Here is a 23,655-nt window from a genome sequence, read left to right on the forward strand (position 1 = left end):
ATACCCAACTGCGGTGTGTGTGCTGGGAGTCGGGACCGCGGTGCGGACATGCTGGGCCAGGGGGCGACAGCTCTGCGCTGGTCCCTCCAGCAGGTTGGAAACCGCCTGGCGCCATTCCAGCCTGTGCCTGCTTTTGTCCGCTTCCCACCCCAGCACCCGCAGATCCAGCCTCTGTCCCACCCCCAGCTGGGCCCGGGGCCCTCAAGACTCGGGCACAGGATTCATCCACTCTGCAGACATTCCCCGGGCACCACCACCTGCCGGCCCTGGGCTGGCACTGAGGACACAGTGGTGAGGAAGGCCACAGCGATGCTCACGGAACTGCATTCTTGCAGGGGAGGCAGACAGTACACAGATAACCTGAGTAAATTGTCCAGTGTGGTACGTGCTGACGAGGTGGAGGCAAGGAAGAGAGGCAAGTCTGAGGGGTGGTAAGATTGTTAGACAGGATTGTCAGGGAGGTGCCCTGGCAAGATCATGTAACATTTAAGTAAAAGACCTGAAGGATTTCAGAGAAGGAGCCGTGTGGATATCTGAAAGAGCATTCCAGCCAGTGCAAAGGTCCTGAGGCAGGCACATTGGAGACCTGCTGTGGGTCCTAGTTCAGCCACTCAGCAGGTATGAAACCTTAGGCACGTGGCTTCTTCTCTCAGAACCTCAATTTCACCCTGGGAATTCCAGTGTCACAGGACTGTGGTGTGGGCTCGGTGAGGTTGTGCTGGGCCTGGTCCTGGAGGAGAAGGCCTTTCCTTTCCTGGAGGCAGAGCAGGGGTCACACAGCCCAAAAGGAGGAACACCAAGAGTAATCACAGAGCTGATTTAGCACATGTTCCTGCCAGGCACCGTCCCGAGGGTTTTCAGGGCACTGACCCTTCGAATCCTCTCTGCATCCTGTGACGTGGGTCCCTTGATAATCCCCACCCTATGGATGAGGACGTGGAGGCCCAGGGCCCCACAGGGGCAGAGCCGGGACGAGACCCAGGCTGCCTCGGCCCGGAGCCCAGCTGAATCCTGGCTCTGGGAGCAGACACGCTGGGTTCAGCCCGGCTTGGCCACTCTACAGCCTGTGACCTTGGGCAGAAGGCTTCACCTGGGGTGCCTCAGTTTCTCCTCTGTAAAGGCGGCTGTGTGTGGTGCCCTGCCCTGGAGCCGTGGGGAGGGTCCCCTGGGTGGGCAGGGCAGTGAGTGCTCTGAGCGCCAGATGTCACTGTAATGACGCGGCCGGTGTGGCCGCTCTCCTGCGAGGTCAGAGGGCCGTGCTGGGGAGCAGGGGTTGGGTTCACGGGCAGGGTGCTGTCCTCCTCCTGTCCACAGGCACAGTCTCCAGCTCCTGTAGACGAAGGCGTGGGGGCCCCAGTAAGGGGCCCAGGCTGGTGTCCAAGCCACCGGCTGGCCCGCCCCAGATGGCCGCCCCCGGCCGCCAAGCAGACAGTTGAGTGGGCCCACACTTCCCAGCAGATGGGAGGTGAGCGTTGGCAGCCCCGAGCTTCCCGCCCGGGCAGAGCAGACTGCGAGCTGGGCTCTGAGACCACACGCCTGAACCTCGGCCCGGCCCCACCCTGAGCCTGGACGGGCCCAGCCCCATGCCAGGGCCACCCTGTCCTGAGCCCCGCTGGCTCTGTCTCTCCCGGGACACAGGGGCCCCCACTAGCCAGCGACAGGCTGGCCCGCCAGGCCCAATGGGTGCCATGTAGCCCCCAACATGAGTTTTTGACGGGCCTTAGTTTTGTTAGGGTCAGAGGTTTGGCTTTTTATTCTATTTAAATAGTAACAGTCACTACTGTCGTGAATTTAATTAAGTGTGCAAAGTAGAAAGGACGAGTCTCGTATTACGTGGAAAAAGCAAGTGTAATAGTGCGTTGAGTGGGGCCTCGTTTGTGTTCAGTAGGTACCTGATTGTGTGTGTGTGTGTGTGTAGTAATCTCTAAAGCATACTGTTAAGTGGGGAAAAAAGTAGTTGTAGCTTCCTGTTTATGGTTAAACTTTTTTTTAAAGTCTTAATTAAAGATTTGAGATGCATGTGGCTTAGTACAAATGTATTTGACACGTGTGCACGTCATGATGGCTGAGACGTGTCGAGCGCTTGCTGGCTGCCAGGTGTGGTCCTGAGTAGGCCCCGTACGTGGGTTATCTTATTGAGTCCTCACAGCCCTTGAGATGGGCACTGTTATCTCCATTTTATAGATGAGGACACAGGCACAGAGAAATTAAGCGACTTGCCCAGGGTCACACAGCTAGGGACAGAGTTGAACCGGGATTCGAACCCAGGCCGACCGACTCCCAGATGGCCTCCCACGGAAAGTTCTTAAAGGGCGCGCCCCCCGCCCAGCACGGAGAGAGGCAGGGACGCACCTGAGTGGGGGCCGGTGGAGGACAGCCTGTGCAGAGGGGACCTGCTTGCTCACGTGGCTCCGTGGCCCTTCACGGCTCCCGTGACTGCATGTCCTCAGTGAGGTGACGCCCGGTGGCATCGAGGGTCAGATCACTCGGCCTCGTGGACTGAGCTGCAAGTGCCGACTGTTCAGAGAGAGATGAGAAGCCCTTAGTGGGTTCTGCGCTGGGGAGAAACGTGATCTGATTCAAGCTGCTGTGGGAAGAACGGGCTGGGGTGGGGCGGCAGCAGGGACAGGAGCCAGGAGACCCTTGCGAGGCGGCTGTCACAGTCCGGGGGGGCATGACAGGGGACAGGACCCGGGGGAAAGTGATGATAGCCGCTCATTGCAGCCTCCCGGTACCTGACTTGTTATCCCCAGCAGAGGAGGGAAAGCTGGGAGCTTTTCAAGCAGTGGCTCTTGGTTATGTCATCCGAGCCGAGATGTGACCGGAGGCCACCTGTCTCCAGCGTGGAAGGAGGGGGGATTCTGCTCGACGCCCAGCAGAGGGCGCTGTGGGGCAGCGTCCGCAGGATGCAAAGCTGCGGATCCCGGTGCTGCGTTAATTGAAACCCACAAACCCCCCGATTGGCCGCAGAGCTTCTGGCGTCAGTGCCTTTCATGGCCTGTTTCAGGACTGCCCTGCTCACGATGGGCCAGATGTGTCTGTCTGTGAACTGTCAGGGCCAGAACTGGGAACTCCCAGCCGCCAGCTCATTCCTCTCCTTCCACCCCCGCCCCTTGCCTGGGTCCTCTTTGCTGAGGGGGCCGTCGGCTTAGGGCGATGTCAGGACACGCTGTTTTTGCCGCTTCCTGCCTGTTGACTTAGGGTGAGGATGTTTTTCCAGTTAACACTCATCCTCCTTGGTCTTAAACCATGGCCGCGGGTGTGTTCTGGGAGCCTGTAACAGTCCCCTTGGGAGAGGACGTTTTCCCCACACTGCTGCAGACCCGCTGCGGCGCAGCCTGGTGCGGCGGGACCCGGGGCCAGCAGCACCGTGTGGCTAGAAGCCCGAGCTGGTGTCAGTGAGGACGGGAGCACCAGGGGCCATCAGACCGGGCTGCCAGGGAAGCTGGGACAGCCACCTGGAAACTGGCAGTTCAGTGAAGTTGGAGACGGGCGTGCCCGTGACTCAGCCATTTCTCTCAGGTCTAAACCCAAAAGAAGCTGTTCATGGGCCCCCGAGCGCTGTTTCTTGCACGTTCCCCCAGCCGTGTTCACAGTTGTCAGACGCCAGGAGCACTTTCCGTGCTCATCACAAGGGACTCAGTCCATCGCGCTGAACGTCAGCCGCTTGCGGCAACACGGTGGGATCTCACATCTATAACGTTAGAAGAAAGAAGCCAGTGGAAAAGGATGTGGACTGCCCAAAGCCCAGAAATAGGTTGTGGTGTTAGAAGTCAGAGGAGGAGGGGGGGCACGCAAGAGGGCTGTGGGGCCGGCAGGTCGTATTTCCTGCTCTGGGCGGGCATTGCCTAGGTGTTCACCTTGTGATGGTTCCTTCAGCTGTACTTACACAGCTGTGTACTTTTCTGTGTGTGGGTTACACTTCACAGCAAAAAAAAATCATGAGCTTTGGAGAGGTCAGACCTGGGATGGCGCCCTGGTGCCGCCACTTCACCGTGGTGACCTTGGGGAAGGCGCCAACCTCTGGAGCTTCAGAGATGATAAACTCTCCCCTGAACAAACCTGTACGTGTAATTACATAACTGTTGTCATCCCTGGAATACAGTGCCGTGAACTCTACTGTCATAAATGGGACTTGTTGTAAAGGTGTGTCAGTTAGAAATTGCTTTATCTGCAAAGTGACAGAAAACCTGACTAACTATAACTAAAACAAATGAGAGTTATTTTAATTATTTAATGAGAAGCCTGCAGGTAGGCAGCTGCAAGGATTGAGTTCTCTGTGATTTTGTTGTTGTCGTCTCTTTCCTCATGATCACAAGATGGCTGCCACAGCTCCAGGCATCTTATCCTCACACCAGTGTCCTTAGCAAGAAGAAATGGGCAGGTGGAAAAGGACTTTCCTTTTACCGGGGAGGAAAATCTGCCCCAAAAGTCCCCCCAAACTGAATTCCCCTCCCGTCTGATTGCCTGGAGCTAATCACGTGACCAGCTATTGGAAAACCTTGGAGAGCAACACCTGGGGAAGGGAAAGGGGAGTAAGATGGCCTTGACTGGCTTGACTAACGGTTTTCAACCCTGGCTATAAGTCAGAATCGTCTGAGTGTTATTAAAAATGTGTATGTTTATAAGTATACGAGTGAACACACATATATGCCTGGCCCCACCCCAGACCAACCGGATCAGAACCGCTGGTCATGATTTTGTCAGGAAACCAAGTGGAAAACCAGCCGCAGTTCCGGATGGTTCCCCGGCGGTGCTGATGTCTGGGGTGGGCGCGGGTTGTACAGAAGAGCTTATGGTGGTATGTTTACACCTAATAAAATCATGATAACGTCACTGAGAGTGTTGGTTTGAGTGCCCACCTGGAGCCGGTTTTATTCATCCTACTTCTCACTACCTGACGTGAGCCGTCTCCGCACTCGAATGCCAGCTCCACGAGGACGGGGGTCTTCGTTCTGTCCACCGCACCTGGAGCAGGGCTGGCACTTAGGAGCACGCGGTCAGTATTTGTTGAACGAATGAAGGTGTGTTCCATCGTTGTCTCATTTCATCCTCCCAGCCTCCCTTCAGGGTTGTGACCCCATCGCTGCACCCATTTCACTAAAGAGAAAGCTGAGGCTCAGAGACAGGCAGTGTCCTAGTCAAGCTCACACAGCCGGGTGGCAGCAAGTCTGAGTCCTGGTCCAGATCCCGGGCTCTCTGGCCCTAGAGCCCCACTGCTGGCCCTTGTGTTGCTTCGAGAACAGAACACCCTTCCTGGGCCCAGAGCTCCTGATCTTCCCTTCCCTCCCTCTCAGCTCATCACCCTGCGGGGCTCCATCCTGGAGGACGCCACGCCCACAGCCACGAAGCACGGGACGGGGCGGGGCCTGCCCCTGAGGGACGCGCTGGAGTACGTCATCCCTGAGCTCAACATCCACTGCCTGCGGCTGGCTCTCAACACACCCAAGGTGACGGAGCAGCTGCTGAAGCTCGACGAGCAAGGGGTGAGCGGCCGGCCGGCCTGGGGCAGCAGCCCGCAGCCACTCCTCGCCACGCCTTCTGTCCTGCTCTCTTTCTTCTTTGCAAAGAACAGAAACCCGCTTAAGCTAGTTTGAGTGAAAGGAGGGATCTGTTATCAAATTCTGGGGGTGCCAAGAGCAGGAGGGTGACGGATCTCAGGAAGGAAATAGTCTAGGGGTGGACAGTCGCCAGGCTCCTGTGTGTCTGTGCGTGTGTGCATGCGTGTGCATGTTTTCCCTCCCCCTCACTGCACACTCGCTCCCTCTGCCTCTCTGGCCCTCCCACAGCTCCCAGAACTGCCGGGAAAGTTACAGCCACATGTAGCCCCCAGCCAGGTGACTCCCACGCCCAGGAGAGATTCTCACTGGGCCACAGTTCGGTCAGGTGTGTGTCCGTGGTCCAGCCACCAGTGACCAGGGGAATCAGGGGTTCATCAAATACGGTGATTGGGGACCCACCCCCTAAAAAGTCGTGTTGCCTGTGCTGGGCCTTGAGTCCTCCAGAATCTCCTTTGGCAGAACCTTAGCTGTTCCAGCCCGCCTTCTGTGGGAAGCTGGCCCAGGTGATCATCTCTTTCTCCCTCGACGGTGGCATCACCCTCCGTGGAGAGAAGAGGATGGGTGGCATGGGCACCTTGCCCTGCTTCTCTGGAATGGCATGGAGGGAGGGGACAGCTGGGACGTGCCCTCCGCCTTTTTCTTCCTCTCCGGCTGTGGCACTGAATTCCCAAGTGGCCCCAGGAGCTCCCTGGGCTCCGCGCCCGAGACAGCCCACTCTGTCCCCTCCCCTGTGGCGGCTCTGCCCGGCCCGCCTCCACCAGCCCCTGTCGCCCGCGCAGCTCTGCCGGAAGCACAAGGTGGGCGTCCTGTACTGCAAGGCCGGCCAGAGCTCGGAGGAGGAGATGTACAACAACGAGGAGGCCGGGCCTGCCTTCGAGGAGTTCCTCTCCCTGCTCGGCGAGAAGGTCTGTCTGAAGGGCTTCACCAAGTATGCCGCCCAGCTGGACGTCAAGAGTAAGTGGCAGCGGGGGCCTTGTGGGACAGCCGGCTGGATCATGGGGAGCCCCCCGGCCTCCGCGGGTGGGAGCGAGGTGGCGCAGCCACTTTGGAAAACAGTACGTAGCGCATGTGCTAGTCCAGTCTGAAGGTCCCCTTCTCCCCGTCTCGGCGATTGCTCTGCTAGACGTGTCCGTGTGCGCTGGGGGATGGCCTGAGCATCCGTCCCCACAGACGCCGGGGTGGTGCCCAGCGTACAGGCAGAGCTGTGGTGTATTCCCGCAGCAGGGTGCCGTATGGCAGTGACAGTGACAGACTAGAGCCGCAGGCGTTGGCCAGGACAAGGGTGCGTCCTTGGGGTGGAGCACGGACAGCGGGTCTGAATGAGGCCTTTTGCAGGATGATTATAGTAAAAGCACACTCAACAATGCGCCATTTGCAAGGTGGTTGTTATATAGTAAAACCCTAAAGAAAGACAAGGCAGTGACAGAGCCGTGTTCGGGACAGGGGCCGCCTCTCGGGGAGACGGTGGATTTAATGGACAGTGTGCTCACGTTAGAGTGTTGGTGCTGGTCTGTTTCTTCAGGCGGGTGGTGGAGAAGCACGTTCATCAGAGCATTCCCTGGACATACGTGTGCACGCACGTGTGTTTGACATGCCATCAGGTCAGCTCCGGCTCCTGGCGACGCTGTGAATGAGTGATGGCCACAGCAGCCCGTCCTCATAGCCCCGCTCTGCCCCTGTAGACTCGTTCCGTGGCTTCCCGTATGGACTCCGTCCGTCTCATATTTGCTCTTCCTCTTTTCCTGCTGCCTCCTGCTTTCCCCGGCCTTCTTGTCTTTTCCAAAGAGTCCGCCTTCTCACGATGTGCCCGAAGCAGGACGGCCCACTGTTGCCTCCAGTGGTCGTTCAGGCTTAGTTTGCTCTGGGACGCCCCGTTCATCTTTCTGGCTGTCCAGAGTTCTCCGCAGAGCTCTCCTCCACCACCGCATATCAGATGCATCCGTTGCTGCCCGCCAGCCTCCTCCTCTGCCCGGCTCTCACGCCTCTGCAGGGTCGTCAGGAATACGAGGTGTGGCTAACCGGGGCCTTGGTCTCCCGCGACACTTCCTCGCTCGATGGCTTTCCTAATTCTTGCGTCGCTGCCCTTCGAGTCTCAGGCTTCTCTTGATTTCTTGGCTGCAGGTTCTGTTTAAATTAATGACTGAACCAAGGTAAACAAGATGTTTAAGAATTTCGGCGTCTTCACTGTCTCCGTTAAAGTCAAGTGTTTCTCCTGTGGTCGTGGTTTTTTCTTCTTGATGTTCTGATGCACTTCTGCTTCGGCTCTTTCTTCTGTCGCTTTCGTCAGAAGTCGTTTGAAGTCATCGCCGCCTTCTGCCAGTGAGGTGGTGTCGTCTGCATGTCTTAGATGGTTGACATTTCTTGCGCCTATTTTCTCTCCTCCATCTGCGCCTAGCCCATACACATCCATAAATATATTTATATATGATACAGAGGCTTGAACTGTTTCATGATGAGCAGTTCTGGGGGGTGGCTCAGTGACGTTGTGTGCTGGCATCATGGCTCCTGGGAGAGGGCTGCCCATTGCCCATGGGGTGGGCTGGTTGCTCAGGCCGAGTCGGAAAGCCCCGAGATGGGACCCTGGCTTGATCACTCGCTCTTCGCCTTTCCTCGCCAAGCCTAGTTCCCTCATCTGGAAAATGGAGGCGCAGATGAGGAGGCCAAGCTTAGAGAGGTGAATCAAGTGTCGAGCCAGGTGCCTCTGGCTCTTGTCCTCACCATCACTGCCTCTGCTGAAGGAGGCAGGAGGAGGAGGAACCTTCCCATTGTGCCAGCTGCAGGTTTTATGGTCTTGGGCAGGTGGCTTTGCTGCTCTCTGCCTCAGTTTCTCCGTTTGTAAAGTGAGGGTGATGGCTGCACTGACCTCAGGAGCACAGTGTGGACCCTGACATACTGAGCCCTCGCTCTGCGGGCACCAGGTCTGCCAGCTGTGGGGCACTGCTGGGCGGCGGCCTCTCAGCAGGTGTGAGCGCCAGCGCTGTGGTTCCGTGGTGACACTGTTTCCTCATCGCTAAGGGCAGTACGCTCAGGCAAAGGGACAGGAGACTTAGCATCCCCCTTCCAGGCCGATGTCTACCTCGGAGGCTCAGCATCCCCCACAAAGTGATGCTGTTGTCTGGCCCCCTCCCTGGCCACTGTGAGGACCAGATGCCCAGCACAGCGCTTTCCTGAGAATCAGTGCTCTGATGAACACCAGCTGCTGCCATGTGGCCCTTGTGGGAATGGGTTTCCAGAGGACCCTGCTCCCGGCCTGTCTCCCTAGCCAACAGACAGGGTGCCCTGGGCTCGCAGCCACCAGAGGTCACCTGGTTCGGGCCTGGCTCTGGCGCTGGCCACCCGTGGCTTCAGCGCCCTCCCTCGTCACAGCCTCTCGCCTAGAACATAAGCCCACGAGAGCAGGGACTCCTGGGGCTGTTTCCTGCTGTGTCTGCAGCCCCTCCAGTTAAATCAAGCTGGTGGACCTGAACGCCCCAAAGCCAAAGGGCAGGCTTCCAGGCTGAGCACGACCCCTGGAGTTACCTGCAGCGTGGGTTAGGGTTCACACATGCGTTCAGCAAAAACCCAGCCCTCCTCCCTGGGCCGAGAGGAGCAGCTCAAGATAATGCAAGCCTGTGTGGAGAGCCTGACATCGTGTCGGGGCTGGGAAGGGTTCCTTGAGGACGTGGCATGTGATGTGAGAGGGACGAGTTAGAATCAAACAGGAAGTGGGAAAAACATTCCAGGCAAAAGAAACAGCACATGCAAAGGCCCTGAGGTCTGAAGGCTGTTGTCCAGGGAACTAACATGGAGGATGAAGTGAGGGAGGCAGGTAGGGGCCCTATCGTGCGAAGCCTTTAAGTCTAAAGATTAAGAATTTGGGTCTGTTTGCGGAAGTCATTTATGTGGCGGCCATGACTCATTCTTCTTCATGGCCGTGTAATTTTCCACAATATGAACATACTGGTTTGTCTATCCATTCTTCTAACTGATACTTGAAGCCACTCGTACCCGTATCCCGGGGACTCGTGTACGATTTCTCTAGGCTCTGCTCCGAGGAGAAGTGGTGCCCGGCCATCATTAAGCCTAGCTTTAGGTTCAATAGTTCTTGCTAAAAAGGTTTCCAAAGTGGTTGTACCAGTTTGCACACCTGACCGGCCGCGTCAAGGGCCGCAGTTGCTGCCCGTCCTCACCAGCCCTCGGTACTGTCACACTTGAATTTTTCCCGGTCCGGTGGGTGTATAATGTAACATCTCCTTTTTATGTAAGTTTATTTAATCTTAGGGAGTGGAGTTAAGTGCAAACGTCCTTACAAACGGGTGCAGATGGTCTGTGGGACGTGGCGGAAGCGCAGAGGTTTGGGGACGTGGTGCTCACTGGTGTTTCTGTTTCAGCCGACTCCACGGGAACCCACTCCCTCTACACGACATACCAGGACTACGAGATCATGTTCCACGTCTCCACCCTGCTTCCCTACACCCCCAACAACAGGCAGCAGGTCAGTGGGGCCCAGGGCCGGGGCCCAGGTGACGCCCAGCTGATGCACAGCCCGAACCCAGACCCCTCCCTCCCCACGCTGTTGGCTGGCCGCCTGCCTGGCCTTGGCGGCCCTCTACAGCACGGTCGTGTCACCTGGGGGTTGGAGACTAGGCCAGGTGTCACTTGATGTCAGTTTTTTTCTAGTTGTTGCTTGGCCACCCTGCTTGCCTCTAGCTACCCCAGTTCCCCTCAAGGGTCTCTCGAGTCCCCCCCCCAGGTCCTATGAAAAACAAGAGTAAATCAGTCAACATTATTTCAACCACAAGTGACAGAAACAAACCAAACTAGCACGAGCAAAAATTGGGGTTTACTAGGTTATGTAACTCTCAAGTGCTAGGAGATGGCTGGCTTTAGGTATGGCTGGATCCAGGGGCTCAAACAGTATTAGGAATCCTTTCCATTTCTCACCTCTGCTTTTTTTCATAGTGGCCTTATTCACAGGTTTTCCTAAGTTAAGTGGCAGAGATGCCCCCTAGCAGCCCCCAGCTCACATCCCACTGGGGTGGCCACCCCAGGGGAAAGAGAGCTCTGCCTTCCAGGGGTCCCAGAAATGTTTCAGGGCTGAATCTTGTTGGACCATTTGCTTGCCAGTCCCTGGGCCTGGGCAGGGATGGAGTGGGCTGGTTGGGCAAACCTAGAGCACAGGCCCGCCCTTCGAGAGAGTGAGTGGGGTCAGCTCAACCTGGAAGGCGACAGAGATCAGGGAGGGGCTTTCCCAAAGGGGCTGGACGTGGATGCTGAAGGAGGAGGAGGAAGCGGACCTGGTGGGCTGCCCAGAGGCTGCGCCTGGATGCATCAGGCAGACCCAGTCCGGGGACCACTCTTTCCAGCTTCTGATGAACAGAAACTCTGCAGACTTTGATGAGTTGGGAAGTGTTTATTTTTTCCATTGGTACAGGTGATGCAGATTTTATAGGCCAAAGACAGTCAAATGTCAGTGATTCCTCAGGTTAACCTACTAGCATGCTGTGGGAGCGCTGGTCTCAGTGAGACCTGGGTTCGGGTTTGTTCTTTGCCACTTCCTACTGGGTGACTGTCCGCTCTGAGCCTCGGGGTCCCGCTCTGTAGAATGGATGGAATGAGAGCATCCGTGTCTTGGGGTCATTGGGAACGGTCCCTGCGCTTGTGCGTGAAAGCTGAGCGTCAGGCAGGGCCTGGCACCAGGAGGGGCCCAGGAAGCAAGCAGTGCCTGGTCCTGGGTATTCGGCAGGCGCGCTGGAGAAGAGCTTGGGTTGGAGAGTCAAGCGGAAGTGGATTCAAATCCTGGTCTTTCCCCCCATGACTGTGTGACCCAGGACAAGTCATAGAACCGCCATGAGCCTGTTTACTCATCAGCGGAAAGGAGTAGGATGCGTTAATGCCTCAGGGGTTGCTGTGAACATAAGTGAGGTGGACTTTAAGATGTGGGTATAAATTACGCAGTGCAGGCCAGGCCCCAGGAAATGGGTACTAGATCTAGCAATTTAATTTAATCCGGTTTCCAACACACATAAAGAACTAACGGTTCAGTAGCGTGAGCTGTGCTGCTCCGTGTGTCTGGATTTCACGCTGTGGGCCACCTCACGTGGAGCCACGTGGGACTCCCGTCTGTGGACCTCGCCTGACCAATGGGGATTCCTGACAGTTCTGTGAAGGCTGAGTGTGTGTAAATAAGAGCAATGTGATTTCAGCAGACAAGTAAACACCATGAATCCACCGTCGCAGGCGAAAGTCACAGAGTCTGCCCCGAGATGGTGACGAGCAGGGAGAGAGGACGAGGCTCCTGGAGGCCAGTGTGAAGCCACAGCTGCCCTGGCCATTCCTTCCCGGGTGTCTGAGGAGGGGCCGGTGGCCTGGGGTCGGCCCTGCCCGAGGTCTCCAGTCTCACTCTGCCTTCATTGTCTGTGCGCGTGGCCTCGAGCAGATCGAAGCCTGCCAGCCCATGCTCTCCTCCAGGAGGTTCTTATTGAACACCCACTGTATACGAGTCGCTACCCCGGGCACTGAGGGTACAGCAGTGGACAGTGAACAGCACAGGTGAAGTCCTGTTGTCATGGGGCTGACACTTTAGCAGGAGGAGACAGACGAGAAACAGGAGGAAGAGAGCAAAGCCACTGTGTGCGAGGTGTCGATAAACATTGAGTGACAGGGGCAGGAAAGCAGAGATGGGGTCTTGAGAGGTGAGGCTGGGTAAGACAGCGAAGGCCTCCGTGGGAGGGTGACAGTGCGGCCACCACCTGAGGCGGGGGAGAGGGAGCCGTGTGGGGCTCTGCTGGATGAATGTTCCAGGCAGAGGGGACAGCCACGCAGGGGCCTTGAGGAGGAAACGTTTCTGATGTGTTTGAGAAACAGCAGGAGACAGCGTGGCTGGAGCAGAATGAGCGAGGGGGAGCATGGACGGAGGTGGGGGAGAGGTGACGGGGCAGATCGGGGCAGGGGTGCTCCCTGGGCCACGTGGGGACTTCATGCTTTACTCTGAGCCAGAGGGACGTGACCTGATGCAGGGGTCCATGGGGGCCAGGCTGTGGGGCAGGCTGGGGACCGGGAGACAGTGAGGAGGCTGCTGTGATGGTCCAGGCGGGACCCTGGAGTCGACCTCATGCTTTTCGCCCCCCCCCCCCCCCCCTGCCCGCCGTGTCCCGTTTACCAGCTGCTGAGGAAGAGGCACATAGGGAACGACATCGTGACCATCATCTTCCAGGAGCCCGGCGCGCTGCCGTTCACCCCCAGGAACATCCGCTCCCACTTCCAGCACGTCTTCATCATCGTCCGAGCCCACAACCCCTGCACGGATAACGTCTGCTACAGGTACGCGCCTCCACAGGGCCCCCCAGGAGATCACAGAAATAGGCCACAGGCAGAGAGCGAGGCCGGGAGCAGGCCTGGCCCAGACTGCCCGCCGAGTCCCCCATTTGTGCTCGGTGGGGGAGCTGTGAACACACATTCCCCCACCTTCCGAGAGAGTGGCTCTCAGCCAGAAGGGGGCCTGTCACCCCAGGTCTGATGAGGAGACCATCAGGGGTTTGGATTTGCCTGATGTCTATTGGTTGCAAGTGACAGAAAACCTGCCTCAAGCTGGCTGAGGACAAAGAGGCGGTTGTGTGCATACGAGCTCTCCCACATGACGGGTCCAGGCTGGATCTGCTCCGCTTTCCAGCCCGATGCTTCGTGTGCTGGTGGCTCTGAGCTTAACATCCTTCCAGCTGCTAATCCAGCAGGAAGAGAGCTTTCCTTTCCCAGGAGAAAGAGCCTCAGAATGGGGGCTCATTGACCTGCTTGGGGCTCGGGTGCCCATCCCAGAGCAAAACCCCGGCCACGCCTGCGCAGCGGGCACACAGGCTGAGAGGCACGGGAGTGAGTGACAGCCCACGGGGAAATTGGGAGCAGGGAGGGTGGGGGCCGGGCGGGCAGGGCCCCGCCAGGAGTAAGCTGAGGGTTTCGGTTCACAGATCAGCAAGTGGCACAGGCCTCAGAGCCATTCCGCATCCTCCCCAAGCCCCAGTTCTCACCCGCAGGGTGGCCGGCCCCCAAGGCCCCATGGGAAGCACTCTGTGTGTGGGGTGAGGATAGAGCTGTGGTCCTTGAGAAACAGCCCATCACTCACCCAGGCCGGGCGGAGGGCAGCCCTGTCCTGGGAGTGGCCCTGCAGCCTCTGGGGAACAGGCTGGGGAGAGGCGAACGGTGAGACAGAAAGGTGACAAGATCGAAGTCTCCCTCGCACCTCTGACCCCACCCGCCCAGTCGCCCCCACCAAGACAACCCCTGTGAGCAGCTGCTCGTGCGTCCTGATGTTTTACACACATAAGCAAATACTTAGGAGCATTTCTTTTCCAGCTTCTTATTACAGATGGTGGCATGTCACATGCACTGTTCTGCGTCCTGTATTTTTTCACACAGCAGTCCTTCAGATCATCCCAAACCAGTACATAAAGTGCTTTTCTGTTGCTCCTGACTGCGAACATCCCATCCTATGGATGCACGAGGATTTTTCCCCATCCCTGTCGATGGGCCTTTGGGTTGTTTCCTGTTTCCCACTGTTACAGTCCATCCTGCCACGAATACCCTTGTTTATATTCTCATTGTGCACATGTCCAAGTGTACAGCTGGGATAGGTAAATGCCTGAAAACAGAGTTCCTGGGTCAAAGGGTATGCATAGGCGCACTGGTGTTCTTGGTGGAATTGCCAGAACCTCCCAGTTCCTTCTCTTGGCCGGGTGTGTGAGAGAACGGAGGAGGTTCCAGTGTGCAGCGCTTGCTGTTAAGAACCGCTGTGCTAGATGTGGCCCGGGTGGCTCCTGGGAGCCAGGACACTGTGGCAGGGCCCCTACCCGATTCTTCCCGGGACACTCAGCATAGCTGTAAGCACCTGCACCTCCAAGCTGTGTGTGGGCCTGCGGTCACTCAGATGGCCATCCAGCAGTTCCCAGCAGCTGAGAGATGGCCCTGGTGAGGGAGGATGGAGTTAGCAATTCCCCGGATCACGTGACTCAGAATGTATGTGGTCAGGGCTCACACACATACACGTGCGCGCGCGGGCACACACACACACACACTCGTAGCACATCAGAGGTAGGGGGTGGGCCCTCACCCCCTTCCCACGCTCCCCCCAGGCCATCCCAGGAGCCTGCGGCTGACCTCCCACCTTTCCAGGCCAGCCTTTCCCGGGTCTCCACGGTAATTGCTATTTTCTGATGTGCAAAGCTTCCTTGTTTTTTACAATGTAACTTAATATATTTTTTGTAATATTTTAAACATTCTGAAAAGTACAGAAAATAATATAACAGACACCCCCGTGCCCAGTACCAGATCTAACAGACGTTAACATTTTGCCACGCTTGCTTCAGCTCTCTCTTCATTTTTAAAGAAAGAAAATGTTACGCATACAGCAGAGGCTGTGCCCTCCCGCTCCCTTCCCTTCCCCTCCCGTCGTTCCCCACAGGCAGCTGCTCTCTGGACAGACCTTACCCTGCCTCCCCTGTGTCCCCAAGCACGTTTCTGTCCCAGCACTCGTCACACTGTGAAAAAGACTGATTTATGTGGCTCTTGCCTCCCTGGAAGGTAACTCCATGTCCTGTTCACCTTTGTGTGTCTGTCCTGGCACGGTGCTTGCCATAGTGGGCCCAAAGACATTTCTGCTGGCTGGACAGATGCCTGGCCCAAACATCGTTTAATCGAAATAATAGTTGGGTACGTCATTGTGAGTATTCTAGAAATGCTTCCTGAGCCTCAGTGACCGGGCGACCTGGTGGTCCCACCATCTCTTGGTTTGTAGCAAGTTGCCATCCTTTCTTGTTTCACGTGTGCTGTGTCTGCACAGCACCAGCCTCCCTGTGGCCCGTGGGCTAGGAAAAGCCAGTCCCTCCTGCTGGGACGCCAGGGACCAGCTGTTCTGATTGCCCAGAAAGCCTCAGCAGCTTGCAGTTTCCTGGTTCTTAAAATCATGAATCAGGACTATGGGAAAAGCCAAAATCTGTCACTATAAGCAGCCACGTGCTGAGTGAAGACGTGGCCGAGCCATTCACGTCTGTAAAGCACAGTCTGAAGGCCCGGTTCATTAAAGGCGCCAGCAAGGCCATCCCATGCATCGTCCTGCCCGGGGCCAGGCCGCTCCCACGAGGGTTCCCTCGGAGTAAAACCTGTCTGGTGTGTGGGGCCTTTGGAGAACCTTTCTGCTGGGGAATGCCTTTTCCGTCAAACCTACAGCCGCTGCACGGTGGTAGAAATCTATTCCTTCTTGGTCTGTCTGTTCAAATTTAAGTCATTCCTTAACCCACACTGAGCACCTGTGCTCGTGCTGGGGCACCAGCCGAGCCCAGGGTGGCACCCGCCCATGCGGCGCTCCAGGCACACAGCAAAGGTCATGGACAGTGGCAAGTGGAGGTGGAGAGTGAGGCACTGGCCTCATCCGCCTGGGTCCGCAGGAGCTCCCTCCGTGGCCTCCTGCACATGCTCTGGTCCCTTCCAGTCCTTTCTTCATGGACAGCCATGGGGGTCTTTGCAGACGTCAATCTGGTCGTCACTCTGTGCCAGCACCTGCGTCCCTCAGGAACCCAGCAGGGAGCAGGTGCCTCCCTTACAACTTTACCCGAAGGGAGCTAGTGGACTGACTAACAGAGGCATGGCTAGGTTAAGGGAACCCATACAAGAAGCGAGGCATCTGGGAACCAGCAACAGCAGGGAGCCGTTGCCCCACCCCCTCAGCTTGAGGAAGTTGAAGAGGGATGGGAGAAGTTTCTGGAAGCTAGAGAGAGGTGGCTCTGGGAGGGGGCCCACCTGACAGGAGCACTGACTGAGAGGAAGGGACAGAGTGAGTAGTAGGCGCAGGCAGTGCCACTATCCCAGCCCAGCAGAGAAAGAAGTACCCCATCCTCTCCCTCTCCCCCTCCATCGCCTGCCAGCGCCACATCTTGGCTGAACTCAGCTGGAAGCCAGAGGGCGTGGGTACCCAGGCGAAGGTGACCTCGTCCGTAGAGACCCACCTCCGGACCCTGAGTCAGGCAGAGAAGGCCAGAGACTGGATCTGGGGGCGCAGGCGGTGAACAGCGGCCCAGATGGTTAGACAGTCACTTGCTCTCCTGCGCAGGATGAAAAGTGCCAACTAACCATGAGGGCCCCACGTGGCCTGGCCTGCCCGGCCCCTGGCCACCTCACCAGCCTCCCCCTCCTTGCTGTCTGGGCTCTTTGACCCTGGCCTCCTGTGTGCTCTTTCCCAGCAGGCCTCGCATGTGCTGTGCCCACGGCCTGCGGCGCCCTCCCCTCGGCTCTTCCTCCGGCTCCTCCTCAGCCGCACATCCCAGCTTCATTGCCACCTCCTCAGGAGGCCCCCCTGGACTCCCCGTCAGATCCGGTCCTTCTGTTCTCACGTGCCCCGTTCACTTTCTTGGTGTTTCTGAGTTCGTTTGTGAGTGTGTTTAGTATGTCTCCTTCCAGATGAGAAGCTCGGGAGGGCAGGGACCGCTGCATCCCCAGGGCCCCCAGGAGAGGGCGTCCTGGAAATGCTGGCGGACAGGGCGGGGAGCTTGCCCGGCCCCCTTGTCAAGTGGGGAGTCAGGACCTGAATGAGCCTGACACAGTGTGTGGGTTTCATGGAATATGTTTTCCGCAGGAATCTTGTTTAAAACACTGTTTTCAGGTAGGAGGAGAAGCAGTAGACGTCTGTCCCAGCCACACTCACAAGAGCAGGTGTTAGGGTGAGGACAGTGCTCTAGAAGGAGCAGCTCGGCGAGCTTGCCGCTGCTCGTTTACGGCTCTTAACCATTTTTAATCGGCGCCGTGTGAGCAGCAGAGCTCAGGGAGTCTCCGCGGCCCCTTGAACCGCCTTTCAGCAGCTCATCTGCCCCCGCCACGGCCCCGGGGTGAGCACTGGCAGCTGCCGTGAGCTTTTCGCTCTATTTTAGAAATCTCTGCCTTGTAGGCCCTGACTCTCCACTCGATTTGGTCATTAGAACGTCACATCCAAGATCTTCGTCAAATCTCCGAACTTGACTTATTAGCGGATCTTCTCCCGATTCCCAGCTCAGGGTGCTGCCGTCTGGAAGCCTCTGGGGACGAGGGGCCTGCCTGCCTCTCCTCTGCTTCTCCCTGCCCCAGCCCTGCGCACTGTGGGGTTGGAGCACAGGGAGGAAACAGGAGGTGGGAGGTGTCGCTGGGACCGTGTGACAGCTGGCAGCGTGTCAGTCAGGTGTTCCTGCGGCCACACTGCTTCACACACCACCCCAATGCAGCGGCTCACAAACACGAGCATTTCTTTCTGGCTCACAGAAAACTGGCAGGTCCAGTGGGGGCTGGCTGGCTTTGGGTCCAGGTCTGCCCCGGGTGTCCGTCATCCTTCTGGGACCAGTAGGCCCCACACACACTTGAAAGCCAGTGGCCAACTCGGGTCACTTGCCCACGCCCAGGATTAATGGGCCTGTCCGTGAAGGCGGAGAGGAAGCGGGGAATTTTTGCCCAACTATAATCTAACGTACCACACCGTCTGTAGGTACGTATAAGGGGGGTAGCTGAAGTTGAACGGTGCTAGAATTATTCTTTGAATATCAGTGGATGTTCTGATAGCCTCTGTATAGGAGGTGAAAATGCATGTTTGTGCCCCAAGACTTTCTGAAGTTTTCCATCTAGTTAGCCAGCAACTTACTAATTAGGTGTGGACTTCATTCTTAAACTGGAAGCTCCTATTTCTGATCGTGTATTTTCTTTCTAAAGGGAATCTCAGGCGTCTTTCTTTCTGTCGTCTAAATGATTTCTCCCTCCCCAGTATGGCTGTGACCCGATCCAAAGACGCTCCTCCCTTCGGCCCCCCCATCCCCAGTGGAACCACATTCCGCAAGTCTGACGTCTTCAGAGACTTCTTGCTGGCCAAGGTGATTAATGCCGAGAACGCCGCGCACAAGTCCGACAAGTTCCACACCATGGCCACCAGGACGCGCCAGGAGTACCTCAAGGACCTGGCTGAGAACTGTGTCTCCAACACACCCATCGACTCCACTGGCAAGTTCAACCTCATCTCCCTGACCTCCAAGAAGAAGGAGAAGACCAAGGCCCGGGCGGGCGCCGAGCAACACAGTGCAGGGGCCATCGCCTGGAGGGTGGCAGCTCAGGACTACGCCCAGGGGGTGGAGATCGACTGCATTCTGGGAATTTCCAACGAGTTTGTGGTGCTCCTGGACCTTCGCACCAAGGAGGTGGTGTTCAACTGCTACTGCGGGGATGTCATTGGCTGGACCCCAGACTCCTCGACGCTCAAAATCTTCTATGGGCGAGGGGACCACATCTTCGTCCAGGCTGCAGAGGGCTCTGTGGAGGACATAAGGGAAATCGTGCAGAGACTGAAGGTAAGGGAGGGAGCTCAGCAAGGGGCAGTGGTTCTGCGATTGGCAGAGGTCTCGAACGGCTGAAATGCCTGCCCTCGCCCAGTCAGTCCGGCCAAGGCACTGATCGGCCCCAAGAGAACCAGAATTGTCACTTAAACACACCAGGGGTCTCGTGGGCCCTGCGGCCTGGGTTCCTTGTGGGGAAGGTTTCGGCCAGGGGTACAAAGCTCTCCATGCCGTCCTGGTGGGAGGACAACGGCGTATTTGTTCACTCTAGATGTTGATAGGAAATACGGTTAAGCTTATGTTAAAAATGTAAAGGTCCTTTCTAGAAGAATTGAAATAGAATGAGAAAGCTTCCAGGCCATTAAAGGATGGAGCGTAAGTAGGGAGGTGGGGGGAATATAAGAAAGTGTGGTAAAGGAAACAAAACAAACACAAAATTCTGTGGCAGGAATAACGCCACATCAGTAATCACAATAAACATGAACGGCTTAACTTCTATTAAAAGACAAGGACTCACAGTCTGGATGAAAATCTTACCCTAAGCTCCTGGTGGACAGCTCGGGCTCAGTCCATTGGCCACTTGAAGCTAGGAGGTTGTGCTCAGAAGTACTCAGGCCACACCTGAGCTCTGAGAAGGAGGGCTGTGTCAGCGACGGGCTCGCAGTGGGTTTAACAGAACAGCATGTCGCACATGCAAAATAGAGAGGGCAGTGCAACATGGGCGTTAAGAACACGTCCTCTAGAGTCAGCGGGCCTGGCTTCAAGTCCCAGCACTGCCACTTCCCAGCTGTGTGACCTTGACCTGAGTTCGTAACTGCTGTGTGGCTCAGTTTCCCCATCTGAAAAATGGGAACCATAGTCATCCTACATCACATGAAAGTTTTAAGGACGGGATGAGTTATGTGGCCCAGATGAGCTTGCCTGACTTGGGCTGCGGCCTCCCGGCACCACCCTGTCTACCGGCCGTGCTCGCCCTTCCGGGCCTTTGTGCTCTCTCAGTTGGCTCAGGCTGGATTGTAAAGCCCTGCTCTCGGTCTTCCGTGGCTGCAGAATTCATGTGCAGCCATTGGTAACCACAGTGCCTGTTGAGAGCTCCCCTTGGGGTGTGAGGTCTGTGAACCAGGGCCGCCTCCATTTTGTTTGCTTGCTGATCTCGTATGCGTAGATCAGGGCCGGCTCATCAGAGATGTTCAGTAAATGCTGATTAGTGGGTTAGTTGAATGAGTTTGTGGAGCCCTGACTGTGCTAATGAGCATTTTACATGCACGATCTCACACTCCTCCTCCCCGCCCGGACGGTAGATATTGTTCTTATCCCCGCCTGACAGATGGGGAAACTGAGGCACAGAGTGGTATAGATACTCACAGTAGGTCGTACAGCCAGTAGGTGGCCGACTGGGGTCTGAATCCAAGGTTTTCTGATTCCAAAACCTGTTTCTCGCCAAACTTGTGGCAAGTAGCTAACTGTTTTCTTTACTTGGCATCTCCCGTCAGGTGTCTATAAACCCCTGAACCTTGAGATGTCCAGGGGCAGACTCCTGGTTTTCCTCCCCCACCTCTCAGTCCCTGTCTCAGTAACGGACAGTCTGTCACTGCGTTTGTTGAGGTCACAAGCCTTGGCCTCAGCCTCGCCTATCTCTTTCTCCCACACCCACACCCACCCCATCAGCTCCTTCACCAGGCAGACTGCAGCCACTTCTCCCCTTCTGTGGCCACCCCCGGCCTCCCCTGGACTGGCCAGTAGCCACCTCGCTGGTCTCCCTCGCCCCCACCTTCGCTTCCCTGTGCTCTGTTCTCAGTAAGGTAGTCAGAGGAATTGATCACGTCACTGCTCTGCTCAAACCCTCAGCTCCCCCTAGGTGAGAGCAGTGGTTCTTACGGTGGCCCGCGAGGCCCTGTGTGATCTGGCTCCATGCTGACCTCGTCTTCCCATCACTCGGTCTCTGCTCTGGGCACTCAGACCTTTCCGTTTCCTGACTGTGCTCGGCAGGCATCCAGCCTCAGGGCCTTTGCACTGTCTGTGCCCTCTCCCTGGAACGCTTTCTCTGACCCCTACATGGCTCATTCCCTCCTCTCCTACAGGCCTTTAGTCACACGTCACCTTGTCAGTGAGACCTTGTTACCTAAAATTGCAAACCTTCCTCCCCGACTTGGCCCTGGGAATCTAACCCCCCCTTTCCCTGCTTTCATGTTCTCCGTGGCACCTCCCACTCTCTGACATGTATTCCTATATTCATGGACCCCCACCATGTCCCCAGCACCCGGGCCAGCACCTGGCACACAGTAGACGCTCAGTGACCGTGTACAGAGTGTGTGCCCACCTGCTGCGAGAAGGAACAGTTACAGAGGTTGACTGGCAGGCCCTGCCCAGCATCTTGCACGACCTTGCATTCCTTCCTTGCAAAAATCAAGAGAGGGAGATACCATTTTCATTCCCACTTCACAGATAAGGAAACTGAGGCCCAGAGGGGCAAAGCGACTTGCCCAGGGCCCAGAGTGGGTTCAGTGCCTGGGTTCTTAGACATGAGGGCGTTCTTCCTCCCCAAATCCTGACAGCAGCTTGCATTCCTTGAGCAGTGACCATGCCAGGCACCGGGCCAGAGGACATTTTACCCACATCTTCCCTGTGCCACTCCATCCCACGCCTGCCCTCTGCCTACTGTTGGCGCGGGGCTTGTAGAGCACATCCCCACAGCCTCCTCAGTCTCAGTGCCCCAGGGCCCGCCGAGGAGCCAGGAGGCTGGGAGTGGTGACAGAGACCGTCTTCTTAAACGATTCCTAACAGCGAGTCTCTCCCCTTGTGGAGGCCTCCAGGGCGAGGAGTCCACGCCCTCCCCCAGCAGAATGGGGACTCAAGCACCTTGCATTTGTGAAGTTTTATGATGTGCCTGGCCTGGGCTGGGCAGTGCTGGGACGAAGCAGTGACCACGGTGGCCTGGGCCTGCCCTCCTGGGGCTCCCATCCGAGGCAGATGTTGAACAAGGAATTACAGGTGCCAGCAGGTCACAAAGGGGAGCGTCGGAGGCCAGGGGAACCTGTCATGGGGGGACAGTCTCAGACTGGTGGGTGGGATGCAGCCCCAGACACATCTAATTAGTTCCGAAAGCAGCATTCAGGGGGTTTCACGGGAATCTTGCATTCTGGCCTGTCTTGAAAAGCTGGGGATTGGGCTCTGCTGGGCCTGGGTCTGCACGCGCCATGGTCAGCTGAAGCTGAGTGCTGGGTGCCCGCTTTAGAGGGGGCCTGAGTGCACCATTTGGCCATGTCCTCCAGCCCACGTCCCACTGACATTCCCCACCAAGCGGCTGGGGGCCCTCCCCAAGGAAATGACTTATAAACTGAGACTAGAACGATCCATAAGAATCGTCCTGAAGAATGAGGGGGAAGTAAATAAAAGCATAAACGGCAGGGGGAGCAGCAGGGCGCACAGTGGCTGAAGGCACGAGCTCAGGAGTCGGATCTGCTCTGTGGCCTCGGACGGCGGTCAGCACCCCAGTTTCCGCAGCTGTGAAATAGGCAGATTAGTGGAACCTACCTCCTAAGTGAGATGTTAGCCTAATTGAGCTTATAAAGGGCCTGACCGGTGCCCGGCACACTAAGATCAGTCCCCAGGAAAATGAGCTTTGAAAAGGGGACCTGGGCCTGTGTGGCCACATGACGCGGCCGAGGTTCCTTTGGCCTGGCTTGTGTGTTTGGGCTCAGAAGGTGCTCCCTGTGCCGGGGCCGTTCTGGGACCTCGTAAACATCGAGAATGGTTCTCCTCTTCGGGTGGTGCTTCCTTTAGTTTGTTACCAGAGCGAAGGGGACAGAGGTTCCAGGACGCTGAGAGACAGAGCAGCCAAGGAGTTAACCCGCCAGCTCGCTGTCCCCTGTTTAAGATGACGCAGAGCAGGTGTAGTGCGCCGTCACAGACCAGGCTCCTCAGAGAGAGCCTGAGAATCCCAGATCTGAAGGAGGATGGGAGGTTCTTCTGGGAGGTGGCGCTGCGCCTGGTCGGGGCTGGCGGGGAAGCCCAGGGACTCCTGTCCTTTCTGTCTTGTGCTCCTGCTTTCGCTTCGATGTCGTGCTTGTCTGCGTGGTCAGAGCGGAGTCACTCCACATCCATCTTCCCGTCTGTGGGGAGGGAGAAAGCATGAGCGAGGAGGGCAAGCCGTGTCATTTTTAAGAACATGAAGTAAAGCTTCCATCGCTTCTGCCCGTATCCTGTGGGCCAAAACCAAGTCTTGTGTCCACACCCAGCTGTGAGGGAAGCTGAGAAATGTCGTCCCCAACTAGGTGACCCTGTGCCCATCAAAACTCTGATTTGCAGTGTGTGGGGGGATCTTACTCCTAAAAGGAAGGAGGGGAGATGGAGAACGGAAGGCAGTCGACAGCCCCTGCCGCGGCAGTGTCTGAGCTGGCCGGGCCTCTGGAAGGTCAGGCCCTCCCCGTCAGGACAGCCCGGACGCCCAGGGCTGTGTGGCCTCCTCAGTCACAGGCAGGGACACACAGCACTTTTCTCTGTAGCCCACAGCAAATTCTTTGCACACAAGGGTGACTGCTTCAAAGAATTGTGACTCCCAAAGCAGAGGAAATGGGCTAGGACAAAGCCAGTCACAACTTTCTCTTTCGAGGCACTAAATAGTAGGCTTTTCGTTCAAACCAGTTTTTTGAATTTTTATTTATGGAAAATTCCCAACATACACGAAGAAGAGGGACTTGCGTCACGGACTCCTAACCCCATCGCCAGCTTCCGCAGCTCAGCCCGTGGCCAGTCCTGTCTCTTCCCTTCCCTCCCGTTTACTT

General features: G+C 56.8%; 1 protein-coding gene across 4 annotated transcripts in view; it reads left to right on the top strand.

Moving 5' to 3' along the window:
- The window catches only part of SIPA1L3 (signal induced proliferation associated 1 like 3), a 93,023-nt gene that overhangs the window by 7,371 nt on the left and 61,997 nt on the right, over nucleotides 1–23,655 (top strand). For all 4 annotated transcript variants that reach the window (XM_070557636.1, XM_070557637.1, XM_070557639.1 and 1 more), the window contains exons 3-7: nucleotides 5,298–5,486; nucleotides 6,341–6,515; nucleotides 9,932–10,035; nucleotides 12,706–12,863; nucleotides 18,310–18,886. In XM_070557636.1, coding sequence (XP_070413737.1) covers nucleotides 5,298–5,486; nucleotides 6,341–6,515; nucleotides 9,932–10,035; nucleotides 12,706–12,863; nucleotides 18,310–18,886 — 1,203 coding nt within the window. The remainder of the gene's footprint in view (nucleotides 1–5,297; nucleotides 5,487–6,340; nucleotides 6,516–9,931; nucleotides 10,036–12,705; nucleotides 12,864–18,309; nucleotides 18,887–23,655) is intronic.

The sequence above is a fragment of the Equus przewalskii genome, chromosome 9 (assembly GCF_037783145.1).
Source record: "Equus przewalskii isolate Varuska chromosome 9, EquPr2, whole genome shotgun sequence".
NCBI classification, from domain to species: Eukaryota; Metazoa; Chordata; class Mammalia; order Perissodactyla; family Equidae; genus Equus; species Equus przewalskii.